General features: G+C 40.9%; 1 protein-coding gene across 1 annotated transcript in view; it reads left to right on the forward strand.

Annotated features, from left to right (window-relative positions):
* Positions 1–18,735, forward strand: part of radil (Ras association and DIL domains) — a 31,488-nt gene extending 12,753 nt beyond the window's left edge. Inside the window, exons 12-19 of the mRNA XM_078276434.1 lie at positions 2,361–2,484; positions 6,300–6,472; positions 7,016–7,166; positions 7,488–7,714; positions 8,269–8,611; positions 14,925–15,064; positions 15,746–15,885; positions 16,158–18,735. Coding sequence (XP_078132560.1) covers positions 2,361–2,484; positions 6,300–6,472; positions 7,016–7,166; positions 7,488–7,714; positions 8,269–8,611; positions 14,925–15,064; positions 15,746–15,885; positions 16,158–16,257 — 1,398 coding nt within the window. The 3' untranslated portion in view covers positions 16,258–18,735. The remainder of the gene's footprint in view (positions 1–2,360; positions 2,485–6,299; positions 6,473–7,015; positions 7,167–7,487; positions 7,715–8,268; positions 8,612–14,924; positions 15,065–15,745; positions 15,886–16,157) is intronic.
* Positions 18,736–18,767: the final 32 nt, after the last annotated feature.

The following is an 18,767-nucleotide window of genomic DNA, read 5'->3' on the forward strand; positions in this document are numbered from 1 at the left end:
CTCCGACCAATCTCCCGCTCCATTGTCCCCTCACTCGCGAACAAGACCCCCAAGGTACTTGAACTCCTTCACTTGGGGTAAGGACTCATTCCCTACCTGGAGAAGGCACTCCATCGGTTTCCTGCTGAGAACCATGGCCTCCGATTTAGAGGTGCTGATCCTCATCCCAGCCGCTTCACACTCGGCTGCGAACCGATCCAGTGAGTGCTGAAGGTCACAGGCCGATGATGCCATCAGGACCACATCATCTGCAAAAAGCAGCGATGAGATCCCCAGCCCACCGAACTGCAACCCCTCTCCACCCCGACTACGCCTCGATATCCTGTCCATAAATACTACAAACAGGATTGGTGACAAGCGCAGCCCTGGCGGAGGCCAACTCTCACCTGAAACGAGTCCGACTTACTGCCGAGAACCCGGACACAGCTCTCGCTTTGGTCGTACAGAGATTGGATGGCCCTGAGAAGGACCCCTCACCCCGTACTCCCGCAGCACCTCCCACAGTATCTCCCGGGGCACCCGGTCATACGCCTTCTCCAGATCCACAAAACACATGTAGACTGGTTGGGCATACTCCCAGGCTCCCTCCAGGATCCTTGCAAGAGTAAAGATCTGGTCCGTTGTTCCACGACCAGGACGGAATCCGCATTGTTCCTCTTCAACCTGAGATTCGACTATCGACCGAACCCTCCTTTCCAGCACCTTCGAGTAGACTTTACCGGGGAGGCTGAGAAGTGTGATACCCCTGTAATTGGCACACACCCTCTGGTCCCCCCTTTTAAAAAGGGGAACCACCACCCCGGTCTGCCACTCCTTAGGCACCGTCCCCAGACTTCCACGCAATGTTGAAGAGGCGTGTCAACCAAGACAACCCCTCCACACCCAGAGCTTTAAGCATTTCTGGACGGATCTCATCAATTCCTGGGGCTTTGCCACTGTGGAGTTGTTTAACTACCTCAGCAACCTCCACCAGGGAAATTGATGCCAATCCCCCTCATCCTCCAGCTCTGCCTCTACCATAGAGGGCGTATTAGTCGGATTTAGGAGTTCCTCAAAGTGCTCCTTCCACCGCCCCTATTACCTCCTCAGTTGAGGTCAACAGCGTCCCCATCCTTACTGTACACAGCTTGGATGGTTCCCCTGCCCCCTCCTGAGGTGGCGAACGGTTTTCCAGAAGCACCTTGGTGCCGACCGAAAGTCCTTCTCCATGTCTTCTCCGAACTTCTCCCACACACGCTGCTTTGCTTTGTATATATAGTATATATATATATATATATATATATATATATATATATATATATATGCACAGTAAAGTTCAAACATTCAAGTGAAGTAACAATAAGCAAAACACATTTTTAAGCAGATTGGGACTTTAATGTAAATTGCGAATACAGTTAATCAATCATCGGTTAATATGCAGTGGAGAAACAAAACGCCTTATCTTATTCAAGACATGACAAAATGCGTGGATTTATTTCAAAATAAGTCAGAAATATTTATGTAAAAATAATAATTTTAGAAATAACAATTTTTCAGTCTCAAGAAATTTTAACAAGAAACTAAAAAACCTAGACTTTACTGTAATTCTGACATCAGTCTCAAAACATAATATTTTAACACACACACACACACACTAGTAGTATTACCAACATGATCTTGCTTTGGTGAAGGGTGATGCATAGAAATGACAAAAAGACAAAGACTTGATGTGACAGACAGGAAATAGAAACTTTATGTTCTAATGTTTTAAAGTTCAATAAATAATGATAGAGAAAACAGAGCTTATGTTTCTGAACTGGGTTATAACTTATTGAAATGAATCAGCAAATTATCAGCAGCGTGTGTACAAAATATCCTAACTGTCAAACACACTGATGCACCTGAATGGGAAATGTTCTGCTAAGAATGAGACACACTGGGTCCACAGGTCAGAGTGGACTGTTGACACCTTTCTTTATTTTGCTTCATGCAGCAAGAAATATCATCTCATATGAGCTGACAAGGTCAAGGGCGAGACAGCCAAAACGCTGGCTTCCTTTTTCCACTTTAGATTTTTAACCATTTTTAACCTTGTGTTTTGTTCTAAAAGTATTTGTTGGGACCTTTCAGATTTTTGCTTAAACCTTTAAACCTAGCTTACCTGCCTAAGGGTCATTTGTTTTAAATTAAAGGGGAGAAGATAATGTATATATCTGGCTGTTACTTGGGGAATGTATATAAAATGATGAACAAAACACAACCAGATTACTCTAAAGTCTTTTCTTTCTCGGTGTAAACATCAAATGGCTTCACTGAAGAGATAAAAGCAACAATAGAGCAACATCATTTCTGTGCTCACCTGTGTGTGTCTGTGTGTGCAGGTGTTTCAGAATGGCCAGGAGCTTTTGCAGGGCTTCCAGGTTCACCCGGAGATTCAGGCTCAGATGTTCGCTTACCTCTTCTTTTTCTCCAACGTGTCGCTGTTTAACCAGCTAATGGACAAAGGTAGGGCAAAAAGCATGCACACTCACACTCCATTAGACCTCCCTCAGGATTTGTACAGTTGTTAGTGTGTGTGTGTGTGTGTGTGTGTGTGTGTGTGTGTGTGTGTGTGTGTGTCCTTGTGTCCTTGTCAGCATTTTGACAGAGACTAACCCATATTTGTCCTCAATGCCCTTCTCCTATCTGCATTCTGTTTCTCCCCCTTCTTCTCCTCCTCCTTGCCTTCCTTCCTTCCATCTGGCCATCAGGGGCTGAGACAAAGAAGAGTAGAGGTGGGACTGGATGGAGGAGAGAAAGAGGGGAGAGAGTGGGGGGGAGGGGAGGGGAAAAGGTCAGAGTGAAGGGTAAAAGGCTGGAAGGCCGCCCAGTTGTTGTGACAACCTCACTAATAGTCTATTACTTTGTCTAAATAAAGAAAATAGTAATTTATCGCTGGCTATATCCACATGTCTGACCACCTATCTCTTGCAACCTCTCCACACCCTCCCCGTATCTTTAGCCACACATACACACACTCACGCACACACACACCATATGTCTTCATTAGCAGTGGAGACAGGAGAGATCACATGTCTGGCAAAGGGAGAAGGAGAAATACCTTTATATTCATGCAGAGGCTACCCTGTCCCCCTCCTCATCTCCACCTCCCTCTCTCCGTCTGTCTGGCTTACTCTTTCTCTCCACCGCTCCCCTTCTTTGTCGCTCATTGATATTTCTCCACTGGTGGTGTCCATGGTAACGGTGAAGTGAGTTTGTGGCAGGTAGTGCTGACGTTTGCACTGGGCGCTTTGCAACACTCACTCTGTTAGCCTGATAGCCTGCAATATGGTGCAGACGCTCTGCTTTGTCCTGGATTTGTATGATCGTGTGTTGTGACACCTTTTGGACTGTTTGTTTGAGAGTGTACAATCACTTTTCTGTGTTTAAAGGTGAGTGTGTGTTTGTAAACCAGCTGCTATGAAGCATTATGACACATTTGCTAAGAGGTTAAGTGATGTCTCGTCCAGTTGCGATGCCCCACACATAGATTAGTGTATGCCTAGACATAAGCCTATTACATACATGTGTGTGCACCCAAAACATATGGCAGAATATTTGTGCGTGTGTATGTGTGCGCGCGTGCGCGCAGACACATACAGTAATGCTGCCAGTTTATTGTCTGCCTGAAGCTTTCTGTCATGTCTAAGTTGCAGAGGGAGAAATTCTGTGGCACAGACCAAAATGTGTCACAAAGTATTGTAAACTGTCAAGTGCCAAATAACTTTGACGTTGATTGTCTGATCAGATTCATAATCCTATTTACTTATTCTGTGATTAGACTGCTCCTGGCTTAATTAGGACTGTAGATTTTGGTTACACGCACCTGACACTGTCTTGAATATTACTTGAAGAGTCCAAACCCCAAAAAATTCTTTGACTTAAATAAATATCTTGCCAGTTTTAGACTATTTAATTCAGGCAAAGTTCTTGTACCGCAGATTGTATTTCAAGTTTTGAAGTTTTATATTATGAAAATTCTCAAAGTAATGGATTTTAAGAAACAAGTTCTGTTAGGATTAAGTTTGGTTTGGTTTATTTATGGCTATAGAAAGACAACAAGGGGGGAGGGTATCCAAGGGATAACATGTAAAAGCGAGAAACACTTTTTTCCAACATGGTCCCTGATGTAAGAGAAGAGGACATACAACACATGCAAACACACACAGTCCTTCTGAGGTTAAAACAATAAAAAAAATAAAAAACTACACATCAAAATACCAGATAAAACACCATGAGCTACACAGCAATACATTACCCTGTCCCCAGTCTAGATTTTATTTTCCCCTAATTATCTATTTTATTCCATAAGTAGACCCTAACTTTATATCTAAAATCCCTTTTCGTTGCTGCCATTTTGATATGAAGTGGAAGACTATTCCATAAAATAATTCCTGTATAAAAAAAGGATTTTCTTGCTTCACTATTCACACATGGCACCTTACATGAACGGACACTGGCCCTAGTCTCATGGGCATGTTGAGTATGCACCATCAAAATCTACTTTGGGGCTACACCCTTAATAATACCGTACATATGATTGAGTTTAAGTTGTTGTTGTCTCTTAAACTCATTTCTTCCCACATGATACCTAGAAGGTTTAGACAGTATGAAGCGGATCATATTATTTTGCGTAATCTGCATCTTGTTTTTCATTTTCATCGTCAGACCACCGTACCATGCTGAGTATGCATAGTCAAAATGGCATTGAATGAAATAACCTGAGCCAGACCGACAACAAAGATAGAAATCATATCACATCCATACAGGGATAGTAGTATACAGTTGTTAAAACATAATAAAATATATGAAACACTGGTATCGGATCGGTACTCGGTATCGGCCGATACGCAACTTCAGGTATCAGAATCGGTATCGGGAAGCAGAAAATGGTATCGGACCATCTCTATATTACGGTATAAGAATTTAAATTTGCAGGCACTCTTGTTCAGTAATTTCTCTACAATGGAATATCCCGACAGTGTCTGGTCCAGTGTAATACCTAGATATGTAACAGAATTCTTTGCTTCAATTTCATTTTCGTTACATTCATTACATTCGACTTTTAGTGCAGGTGCCTTTTGTAGCTTACGTTCGGTGCCAAATAGGATGCACTCAGATTTCCCTAGGTGCAATGACAGTCTGTTGTCAATCAGCTCTCTTATATTTTAATTTGACAATTAAAGTATCTGTATTTAGGTTTTTATACACTTCTATGTTTTGTCCTTTGTCTATGATGACTAGTGTGTGATAGTAAACTTGAATATCTTTGGGTTTTCGACTGTTGGTTAAACAAAGCAAGTAATGAAGATGTCACCGTGGGATCTAGAAAAATTGCACCTGTATTTTTCACTATGAGGACCAACCAATTGATCAATTAATTGAGAAAATAATTGGCAGATTAATAATGAAGTAATCGTTAGTTGCAGCCCTACATTAAGTAGATGAAAGTTATTGTGTGGGTACGGACGTTGAGTTGGAAGAGTGTTGGGGGCTCATTGTACATTGCAGTTTGTATTTAGTGTACTTGGAGTGTGTACTTTTTATTAATTGTATTCCGTAGTGTTTGTGCCTACTTGCTGAGTGCAGATGTAAAAGTAGCTAGTAGCTAAATCTTGTAAATCTCTTCTCTTTGTATGAGATTACTTATTTTGTACATAATCCCTGATTATAAAAAAAATTGATATCGAAAAAGATATTGCTTTAGCATTTGTACAGACAATCAGGTATCGTTGCCATTAGTCCAGTTGTTTGTCATTGTTTGTATCAAACCCCAGCAGAGGCCTGAGCTCACATTGGGGGGTATTTCAGAAAGCTTAAATAGGAATTATAGCTGCAGTGAGGTAATGGAACGACAGATTGACAAACTATGGGACGCCATCTTGACAAATTCAACTTATCGCCTGCTTAACTTGCCACAAAACTTCCTTTCAGTCCTTTTGATGTGATCCAGAGAAAGAAAGGATTACACAGAGTGAGGAATGCTGGCTGTGTGCTGTTATTTTTGTCAGCTGAGCCCCTCTGCAGCAGTCGATTTGTATTCTGCGAGGAACAGGCAGCTGGTGGCTGTTGCTATTGTTTCCTTGACTTCAATATCAACTTATTTAAAAAAAATCATCATCTGTATTGTCGTATAACACACACTGTCTCTCTTTTACTCTGCCTTTCTCTCAGACATGCACACACCCAAGAATAGAAAATCTACTGCAGTGTCTCTGATTAAATATCCAAACACTCACTTTGGTGTGTGTGTGTGTGGGTGTATGTGTTTGTGTGCATAGGTCCATCTCGGGGTTGGTTCCAGCGCTCAAAGGTGTTGCAGATTCAGGCTTGTTTGCGGATGGTCATGGAGTGGGCGAGCAAGTCTGGTCTGGGACATCTGGCTGACAAATTCTTTACCAAACTCAACAGCACTGTGTCCATACTGGCCACGCCCCCACAACAGCTCACACAGGTACCACACACACACACACACACACACACACACGCATGCAGCACACACACACACACACACATGCACACACGCACGCATGCACACAACACACACACACACACACACACACACACACACACACACACACACACACACACACACACACATATCCATATCCACCCACAATCATATACAGGATTGCTAGCTATCACTAACTAGCTGGCAATACTTTCAGAATAAACAGAGCTTAGCATATTAAACTGTTTCTAAGGAGGCCATCAGTTACAAAGTATTGCTGTTGATATAATTAATCCTGTAGTCCTCAAAAAAGGTAACAGAGAACAGGAAAGCTTTGATTGACTGTTATCAGTTGTCTCTACTGTTTGAAAATACATCCGACAGAACTGTTGTTCATAAAGCAAGTCACTATGATCAGCTATTGATCGATGATGTCTTCGAAAAGGTTTAGCCAGGAGCACATCGTCTTGCCTCCTGTGATTGCTTGGCTTTATTAAAAAAAAAAACTCCCAGGACTTCTGATTATTTTCTCTTCTCTGTGTGCAGTTGAGTTGGCGAGCTTTGTCCAGTGAACACCCGGCTCTGAAACCTGTCCAGCTGCACAGGATTCTCACCCAGTACCAGCTCACAGGAGAGATAGGCCCCGTCCCGACATGGCAACCCAGCAGCGAGGATGAGGCGTATATATACAGAACAGGTACATGTGTGAATTTGTTAGTGTGAGTATGAGTTAATTTTTGTGGCCAGTAGAATTGACAATCTCATGGCAACATAAAGCCTTCATGTTATAAGGGCTTCATATCACTGTATACTGTACATGATTCGCCATCTGTTGCTGAGTTTCCTCAACAGTTAAGGATGAAGCTACTCTGGTTTCTGTCTGGCTGAACTTTGCTTTGTTTGTTATTGACTTCTCCATGTAATCATAAGTAATGGATGACAAAACAATTAATTGATTAATTAATTGATGATGTATATGTGTGTATACGTGAGTTAACATCAGTTTGTGTGCATTTAGTGGACCTCCTGGAGAGCTTTGAGAACCACCCTCCCATAGTGCTGCCCAGCTCCGGCTTCAGAGTTGACCTAGACAGCGAGTGTGTGGAAGACAGCGTCTACAGACAGCTGCTCTACATCCGCCACTACCTCTGGGGGCTACGCACCAAGACGCAAACACACACCAACACTCCCAGTGTGCACACACACTCCAACGGGACCAACACAGCTGACTGGCCCGACGTTCAGGTCAGAAAACACAAACTCCAAACTGTCAAATGAAATACACACACATCTAGCAGTAATCCAGGCCATGTGCCTCAGCAGCTGTGGCTGTTGAGGAGTTCCTCATAATCCCATAAATGAAAGACAAAAACCCTCTACTCCAGCCAACCCGCACACACATACACATACTCATGAGAAACGTAGACATGGTTAAATCATGGTTAATCTGATTAGTCTTTAGGCTGTCTAATTAGTGGGAACGGCTGACTAGACCATAATCCCTAGTGTTACTGCACCCTCAAATGTACACATACTGTATATACACACACAGAAAGAGATATACATTAACAAATAATGTCAAATGGTAGATTTTTCTATAAAATAATTATACATCTCTTAAGTCAACTTAAATTGGACTGTTATCTAGGAACAAAGTGTTTTTTTGCACTGCAACAAGAAAACTTTTTTGTAAGAGAAAGATAACAGGATTATTTATTTTAGTTCCATTTTCTAATCATTGCACCCTCGTTTTAGACCTCCTACTGTCCCCTTAAGTCTTTCTGTCCAATCCGACACAGAGGGAGCTGTTGCCTCCGGCCCACAGCAGTCCTCGCTCGGGGGGTCCTGGGGACGAGGTGGCGGCAGAGACGGGAGAGGAGAGACGACGGGACAGACCCCCAGGCCAATCACACACACACAGCCTCAGAAGGAACGGCACCATCCACCACACTCGGGCAGCAAATCCAGACCCGTCCTGCCTGTTGACGCCTCCCAACACCCCGCTGTACCCGGATGGAGGAGGAGGAGGAGGAGGAGGAGGAGGAGGGCATGTCATAGGTCCCAACACCCAGACTAACGGCTGCACCAGCAGAACTGTGGCAGAGTGTAAGACCAATGGACTCATCACCAACGGACTGGAGGGTAGGCTGAATATTACAGGAGGTGGACAAAATAACAGGAACACAGTATATTGGAATCCAGAACAGAAACATCACAATATATGGCCTTAAAATTACCACTGTGTAATCAACAGCTCTTAAAAAAAGAGTCTTAAAAAATAAGACTGACTTTTGCGGGGCTATTATACTATGTCACATATTGTAAGGTGTTTTGTTATTTTGTCCACCCCAAATGTGCAGTTTAAGTTGTAAACAGTTCATTATATACAATATTGGGAATTCACCTATCCAACTTTTTCCGATTCAGATACCTCAGGTCAGGGTAACTGTCGATACTGAGTGCCAATATGGTACCAGTGCTATCTTTTTCCCAACTTTAAAATCTGTATATCTCACTGCAGGGAACATATTATAACATGAGGTCAGAGTTTGCTGTGTCACCAAAAACTGAGCCAGTCATTACTGAGTGAATGTATTTCATAGCGGAAACACAGAATTTTATAAAAACATTAATTTATGTAATGTTGATGGGCCACGTCTTGGCCAACACCCGATCAGCTTAATAATTAATTTTGTCAGTGTTTTGTGCATCCCTATACTATACATTATTGTGTGAATGCTGATTCAGCAGCATTCAATTCAATGTTAAGCTCTTTAAGGACATGTGTGCTTGTATTCAACTTGTTTCTACCATTTATACTGTTTAAAATGTTAAGCTTTTTTCTTTTTACATTGAAAGTCAATGGCGCAATCTTTAAATCCTCTTCAGGCTTCTTCCACTTCGAAATGCTACTCCTCCCATATACTTTCACCTACAGACGTCATTCAAACTCTATACTGTTTGCAAAACCTTCAGGTATTAGAAAATGATTAAGCTTTTTGATATCTTTTACAGTGTTTGTGTTATCACTGTTTAAGTTTAGTGCTTCTTTCGGGCTTTTTCTGTATTTTTAATGGGTGTGTATTGCGTGACTTAGAATTTTTGTATGGAGTTTGCATGTTCTTTCAGACTTTCTTTGACATACTATACTATGACTTTTTTCGACATGCTATACTTTGACTTTTTTATTCACTTTTTTGGCATACTATACTAGGACTATTTTTGACACACCATATTATGACTTTTTTTTCAACATACTATACTATGACTTTTTTCGACATACTATACTATGACTTTTGTATCACTTTTTGCGACATACTATAAAATGACCTTTTTCAATATATTATACTATGACTTTTTTGTGCTATGACTGTGCTATGACTGTTTCCACCTGGTGGCACGGTGACTTAGTAGTTAGCAATGCACCCACAAGTAGACACTGCAGACTCTGACCCTTGGTTCGATCCCCAGTCTGGGCTGACCTTTTTGTGGAGTTTACATGTTCTTTCAGACTTTCTTTGACATCCTATAGTCAAGGACGTAAATCCCAGGGGGGTCGGGGGGGTCAGGACCCCCCCCTCCCATCTAAGGGTTGCCCCCCCCCCTAGAAATATCATTAAAACAATGCTGTGTATTGTAAATAACATAATGATGTACCTTAAAATATCTGTGTAAGTAGTAAAACAATACAAACCCCAAAAAAAGCTTTTTAAGTTTAGAAACATTTTGAGTCCCCCCTGCCTTGCCTCACAGTGGTTTGGTCCACTGCCTGCTGTACGTCAGGATCTGCACTCGACAGTCTGAGTCACAGTCACATCGGGTAGTGACAGGAATGTAGTAAGTAGGCGGTTCAAGGCTGTTTTATTCACATTAAACATCGGATGAAGTTTTTCTTTTCTCAAATAGAAATTATGCTGAGTAATTAATGAATTAGTCATGACAAAAAAGTTTGATATGTTAATGTAATGCAACGTTACCTAGCTTGTTTAATAGCTTGTTGGATAGAAATGCACCCACTACAACTAACGTTACCACAGCGATAGGCTTTAACGTAAGATCTACAGTTGTGTTTTGCTCAATATGAAGTTAAGTGGCTGATCAGTTAAATATATATCCTCTGTCCCAGACAAAACCTAATATTTATGTGGAGGACGCAAGATCATTTTATAATTCTAATATGACCACGTGGTGAACCTACGAAACTAACTCATATTTAGACATCTGACATTAAAGATTTGTTGTTGCCCAGATAAAATGACAGAGAAAAGAAAAACAGACATAAGATCCTTTTTCAGTAGGCCTACAACAAAACGCCAAGTAAGTCATTTTATCTGGGCAACAACAAATCTTTAATGTCAGATGTCTAAATATGAGTTAGTTTCGTAGGTTCACCAATCCTCATATCAAGACAATTTGGTAACATCTTTATGGGTGCTTATGAAAATACTAACATCACTATGTCACAGGCAAAGGAGACAGAAAGAACTGAGGAACAGGGAGACCAGGGACAGTCAGATGTAGAGTCTCAGGGAGACCAGGGACAGTCAGGTGGAGAGTCTCAGGTAAGTGTGTTGAGCTTCGTTCATATTTTTGGAGGTGTGTGGCTGTCAGTGTGAGCAGATGAGCTTTACCAGTGGCTCACTAATTTACATTATGATCAGCTAATTTAACAAGTGTACAAAAGTATTGTATTTCTTTTATATGGGGACACTTTTTCAAAATAAGTCATTATGTTTTAAGCTATTTTTGTGGCTTGATTGTAAACAACTTAAAAATAAATACATGGTTTTATAGAAGAATATTTTGGTCAATTTAGTGAGCTTTTTCACTGAATCAAGAGAAACACTGAAAAGAAGGATGATGGTACAGTCTCCATACTTCAATAATGATAGTATTTAGGCTTTCCTCTGTGTACATGTCTTCTACGAGTATAATTGTGGCTGTATTATTTGTGTCCCCTTCAAAAATTGCTCTTCAGAAATGTTATGATTATTGTCCCCCCCTACTGTTAGATCAGATTTACGCCCATGCCTATAGTATGACTTTTTCAACATACTATACGATGACTTTTTTCAACACACTGTACTATGACGTTTTTCGACATACTATGCTATGACTTTTTTTTATCACTTTTAGGGCATACTATACTATGACTTTTTTGAAACTTTTTTCAACATACTACACAATGACTTTTTTTTGAAAAAGGCTACTATACCCATGACTTTTTTCGATATACTATACTATGACTTTTTTCGATATACTATACTATGACTTTTTTTCGACTTAGTATACTATGACTTTTTTTCGACATACTATACTACGACTTTCTTATCACTGTTTTCGACATACTATGCTATGACTTTTTTTTCGACATACTACACTATGACTTTTTTATCACTTTTTTTCGACACACTATATGTATATCTTTTTTTCGAATAAGGCAACTATACCATGACTTTTTTCAATATACTATACTATGTCTTTTTATACATGCTATACTGTGACTTTTTATCAGTACTAGTGCAGTGCCCATTGAAAATGTGCCTGTTTGGAACAGGGCGTTTGCTGCTTGTAGAATTCTTCAAAACCAAATTGTACCCCAGAATTACTTACAGAAGGACCCCCAAACCACTTAATATGCAACTCCACTATATAGCCTACTACTGACTTACATTGTAGGCTACTTCTACATCAGAGGAAGACATTGTGCTACTATATTTACCTGACAGAGAACGCTGCCGATTCAGAATGTAATCACAAAAATATCACAAGGAGAGCTAATCAGCACATATCTGCTTTCATCAACCACCAGAACCGGATCGTGTGTGTGTGTGTGTGTGTGTGTGTGTGTGTGTGTGTGCGCACTCAGAGAGAGAGAGAGAGAGAGAGAGAGAGAGAGAGAGAGAAGTATGATCGTTAACGTTCATTTCCATACAGGTTTAGTGGCGGTTAACGGTAAGTATGGATTTGATTCGCGGGGGTATTTTGACGACGGTAATGTTATTAGTGTTGTAAATTAGCAGTGGATTTAATTAACCCGGGGTGAGTCTGATGAAAACTGATGTGTCTGCCCGGTTCAACTCTGAGATTTTCTCGCATTGCACAGCGCTGTGAAGGAATAATCTCCGAGATTACGTTATGTTCTGCTAGCTCACAGCAATTTAATACACGCTGTTGTAAAGCGTTCTGCATGTGGCGTCTGCGTGTGATATGCAGGTTACCTTCCCCCCCAAACACGGACACGCATAATCAGAAACGTCTCGCTGCCACTTGTTGTCTGTAGCTGGTTGTGCTTTGCATGTGTAGGATTCTGAAACGTCCTTAAATTCGGGAATTGTCGTTTGTTTATTCAAAGTCAAAGATAGTCCAAAGTAGTGAAACTTTGCACATTTTTGTGGGTCTGAGGTGTATGTCACATTTTAGCTGCCAAAGCTCCGCTGCTCTCTGTCTCTGGTCCTCAGTGTGAGAGGGGGAGTGGACAGTGGCTGTGGCAAATATTCCACTTTTGTTTGATACATTAGATTAGATTAGACTCAACTTTATTGTCATTGTGCAGAGTACAAGTACAAAGACAACGAGATGCAGTTTGCGTCTAACCAGAAGTGCAAAAAAGCAGAAAAGTGCAATGTGATATACAAAGTATAGACAGGTGGTGCATAGGCAGGACAAGAAATATATTGCAGTGTTATAAGAGCAGAATAAATATGGCTATGTAATATGAACAATGTATGAACAACATGTACAGATATGTGCAATGTAGTAGCAGTGACATTATAATAGTAGTAAGAATAATATAGATATATGCAGTGTATTAACAGAATATATAATAAGATAAACGGATATTCTGTATGAACCATATAGACAGATATGTACAGTATGTACAGCTATGTGCAGTGTGGTAACATTATAAGCGTAGTAAGAATAAGTATGTGCAGGATGAATAGTATGAAGAGCAGTAGAATATGGCTATGTATAGGTGTAATTACAGCATGTACATTTGTAAATAAATAAATAGAACAGTATGGGTGGGATAGGGTAGTGCAAAATGTCCGTGTGTGTGTGTGGGGGGGGGCTTAGTAGGTTAATTGTCACCGGGATGCAGAGCAAGAGTTCAGTAGGGTGACAGCGACAGCCACAGGAAAGAAGCTTCCTCTGAACCTGCTGGTTCGGGTGCGGAGAGACCCAAAATGCCTCCCGGAGGGGAGTGGGGTGAACAGACATGAGGTGGGGTGAGAATAGTGAGAATAGTCTTTGATGATGCTGCGCGCCTTACGCAAGAGTCGCTTATTATTGGTATTATTCAACATTTCAATAAAATTCATACTAATTAAAACCATTCCCACTTCTCCAACTACTTTACCTTCTTCTTATGCTATTATGCCAGCAGTACAGTTTAGCTTTGGCAATTTAGTTTTTCAGCATTCACAAGCATTATCTGCAGGAAATGCATTTTCTAGTTAGTACAAAATATACACACTGCGTAAAAACTGTTGCACGTTATCATGAAGATTAAGTTGCTGGTATTGCAATCAAATTCTCACTGGAACTGACCAATGTGAGAAATGTTTACACTCCACTAGAAGACACTTAACATTCAGCATGTTCTGTTATGTGGCTCAGTCTCTCGCTTGTGCTTCTTTACTCAGTCATTTTCAAAGACAACAGGACATATGTTAATAACACCTGTACAATGTTAGTGGCATTCTAAATTCACTAATATCTGCATTTATTTATTAAAATTATTTATATTAATGTTATGAATGACTACATGAATGTTAAAGGGATCACTTGTAGCAATGAATTAGCGTCAACTCTGCACCAACAGATACAGATTTTTAGCCTCTTAGCTCATACATTTGGTTTAAGTCTCGGATGCTCTCGTTTTCAGCTGCAGCAAGCAGCTCCTAAAACACTGAGCAAATGAGCGCAAATATACATTCATTACCATGTCCTGGAACGTGATTCCAATTGGAGATAATGCTGCTCTCTGTCCGCTGGATGTGTAAGTAGGCAAATGTTTGCTAACATGTTAATCATGACAACTTAATAAGCTGATCATACTGTATCAGAATTGTGGGTCCCTCTGGTTGTTTTGGAGTTGTTCTATCCCCCAGTGGCCAAAAATCAGCTTTAAATTTGCACGTCGTCTTTGTGCAGTTCTGTAGAAATGCTAAAGCTCATAGGTCAGCTCTGTGCCTCACATGACAGCAGTGTCTCTGCTGTACAGTCTTTACAGTGTAGTGAGTGTGACATCTGCAGGCTTTTGTCAGAAGCACGTTTGTGTGTCAGATTAGCTCTGTACCATGTCGCATGTCTCTCAGTATCTTTGTGTCTTCTGTACAGCAAGATTTATTATTATATTATATGTCTGTCCAACCCCATAGCGAGACCCTGTCTGGTGTGTGTGTGTGTGTGTGTGTGTTTTTGTGCATTTGGGTGTCCGTGTCCTCTGCAGGGTGTATTAGTGGGTGTGAGTTTCCTTTCCCTGTATCCTCCCTTGGCGCCCCTCCCCTTCCTGATGACTTGTGTGTGGTGTTTGTAGTGGAACTGGACAAGGGACCCTACGGACTGGGCATGGGACTCATAGACGGCCTGGTGAGTTGACGGACGTTTGTGACAGTTGGTTTACTATTTGTTCTAGTAGAATAAGTTAAAAACACAAAAACATGTTTAAGCTACATTGAAGGCCAGATTCCAAAGCTTGGTATTGACAAAATCCTTAATATTGATTCATTCAATTTTCTATGAATGTGTTCACATGTAGATCCACTAGAGTATAAGCTGTATTTATATTGGTATCTGTTTTCTAAAAGGTATTTTTTTTTTTGAAATTTAGAAATTAGCTGATCAACAGCTTATCAAGCAAAAATGCAATGCAAGAATACAGGTTCTTATTGCTGCTTCTCAAATGTGAGGATTTGGTTCTTTTCTGTTTTATATCATTGTAAATTGAATACTCTTACCAGCGAGAGTTAAGTGGTAACACAGCATGAAGCAGAAGTACTTTTGCTAGGGTTACCTGCAGTTTATTATACTATTATATATTATATATATATTTATTATACTTTATAGACTTTATTTAGAGCCAAAGTCAAACTGTTGATCACAATATTCCAAGGGTCCTGTAGAAGTTTTAACAGACACCTGCCAGATAATAAGAAACAAACATAGTGGCCAAGTATTTTCATTGGCCGCAGTATAAATTAATTTGTCAATCAGCTCTGCCAGTTGCTCACCTAAATAATGGACATACTCTAACACTTCTCCCTCCTGCAGCACACTCCTCTCAACGCTCCAGGCATTTACATCCGGACTCTGATCCCTGACGGACCTGCTGCCTCCGACGGCAGACTGAGAATCGGAGATCGCATCCTGGCTGTGAACGGGACCAGTCTGATAGGAGCAGACTACCAGAGGTACAGAGGATGTTCCAGTGGTGCTGTTTGTGACCCTTACAATGGGCTGGTGGCCGATTAATGATACTGCTGGGTGATATTGACTTTGATGACAGAGTGAGCAGTCATCCCACAATGTTAACCATACCCATGGCTGTCAGCCTCTTAAGTCAATTGATTACTTTGATTGATTGGTGCGAGCCCAGACAGTCATCCTTACTCTGTCTCTGCTGAGCTTCACGTAACTGGACTCTCTCTTTCTCTCTTTACTTCCTCCTTTATGCTCCTTGCAGCGCGGTGGATCTGATTCGTCTGGGAGGAGGTCGCCTACGTTTCCTGGTGGCCAAGTCCGACCCCGACGTCTCCGAGAAGATCAGTGCCTCCTCCTGCTGACCACCTCCGAGCAACCGCTGCTCCGCACAACACACTACACGGGACTGGAGTGTTAGGAGAGCAAGACAACAAGGGATACAGATAGTGTGCACTGCTGAACAGCATACACACAAACACACACCCATGCGTACATACGTGGCATGAAATATGAATGTGAAACCTAGCAACAGCACAAAGCCAAGCAATCAAAGTGGAGATAACGCTCCATGACTCCACCCTACAGCTGCCAGACCTGCTTCCCTCGCGCTGACTCCTACTGGGTTTGTGTAACAGACAGAATCCGTAACCCACCGCGACATGAAAGGAATATGCTGCGGGGAAAATTTGCCTAATTAATCAGCGGGTGAGGTCTAACCAGCCCCTATGCAGTGTGATGTTGTTTAAAGCACAGTAGATTTTAGGGTTTTAATTTCTCTTAAGTCAGCGCTCGGAGCATGTGCGCACATTGGCCTTTTTCCACCTGTATTTTAGAATAATTTGTATTAGTAATTCAGACATTAAGTAGCGTGGTAAAATAGCTACCCAGCTCTCAGACAAAGGGACTCAAACTGAAAATGTACTTTATGATTCTAAAAGCGTTTGCAGACAAACAAGACAACAGCCTCAGTAAACAGCGGATCTTTTACACAGTGCTTTTAGACTGGAATGTTTTATAATCCGGTTTGTTAGCAACTCCCAAAGCACTATCACTGTCTGCTCAACAGACAAACAATTGTGTATGAATGTTGACTTTTGTACCGAGAGTGGGTGGAAGAGGAAGAGGAGGCAAACTCAAGACATACAGCCCAGCTCCCCCATTTAACCTCACCACTGGACTTTATACCTCCACTGGAAAACAGATGAGCTATTGAGGCTGGGCATGCAGAGGGGATGTGCAGCTGTTGTGGGACATTGTTTATTCATTACTGGATCATCAAGACCACATGCTTCAGTCCAGAGTTTCTGATGCACAGTCCTGCTGTGTTATAACCAGACTTTTGTTGTGAATATATGCTATATGTATCTGGAGTTGTAAATAGTCGTTTGTAAATATTTAACACTTGGTCTTATATTGTTTGGACATTTAAAAGAGAAACTGCATTTGGGGAACTACTCAATACTTTTTTTTCTGAAATATATTCATCAATTAACACTGCAACCTACTGATGGAAAAAAAACTATTTTCAGGACTACAACTTGTGCACTGCAGAACTGCTCACACAGATAGTTAGCTGCACTATTGCTTCAAGGGCAACTACACCCAAATTATCGAAAATGTTTATTTAACTTCCAGTGGTATCTAGCTTTATTTTATTTTTTTTTTTACTTTTCTAGGTTTTGAGATACTTGTGTCTCTGAGATGTTTGCCTCCAATTCCTCCTGGTTGTTCACAGCACTGTCAAATTACATTTAAAACATTCAACAGCAGTTTTTGAGACAGCGTCCCAGTTGATAATCTACTGACCTCACTATGGCCTATTTCTTTGATATAAAGTAGTCCCAACGAAAACTGTTAACTGTGGGAGCAGTGGATTATGCAGAGTAACTGTGACATTTTTCTGGAAGAAGATGTTGCTGATTTTTTTTTTTTGTTTAAAGCAACTTCTGTGAGCACAAACATTCACCTCCATTGTATTGGGGTGGAGGCAAAAATCTCACAGGCATATAATCTAAGCAAGCAAAACCAAACCAAAACTATCAGCAAGGCTAGATACCACACAGATCATGTTTCCATGTACTTTGGCTGTACTGACCCCTTAAAGAGGTCCAGCTACAACAATAACAGCTCACCTTTTAAAAAGTCCTTAATGCAAAGCGTAGGTCACTACAAACATGTTCTATGCTGCCTGGCCTTCTGTTCTGACCTCAGCTCAGTAGAGCTCCCCTGGGACACCCCTGGATTCATTTCTTATGATTTACACAATGGTTACAATTTTAGTCCAAACGTTGTTTCTTTTTTCCATCAGCTTTGTTATACTCTCCACTTTTGATTCTGTTAATTTCTTTGCAGTACATTTTATTTTTGTGGGTATTAAGGTTTGTATTACATTGATCTCATGCATGCCTATTCTTCTCTGTTAATTATTTATACTGTTAAAAAATGATGGTACTTAAGAATAAAGATTGTTGGATACTTGCATTTTTCTGCTTGGAAACCCAATGTTACCAAATGTAATAGAGATGTTCCGATACCGGTATCGGCTCCGATACTGGCTAAAACGCTGGTATCGGTATCAGGAAGTACTGGAGTTTATGCACCGATCCGATACCACGTAATAAAGCCCTAAAGAAAAAATACGTTAAAGTAGTTTATTTATGTTCTTTTTCCGTTATAACTGACTGTCAAACTGCAGAATAAAAGAACGTTTTGTGGCATTCATGTTTCACAAAGAGTTTAACCTGAGCCAGACCGACAACAAAGATAGAAATAATATCACATCCATACAGGGATAGTAGTATACAGTTCTTAAAACATAATAAAATATGTGACACACTGGTATCGGATTGGTACTCGGTATCGGCCGATACGC

The sequence above is a fragment of the Sander vitreus genome, chromosome 2 (assembly GCF_031162955.1).
Source record: "Sander vitreus isolate 19-12246 chromosome 2, sanVit1, whole genome shotgun sequence".
Lineage (NCBI taxonomy): Eukaryota > Metazoa > Chordata > Actinopteri > Perciformes > Percidae > Sander > Sander vitreus.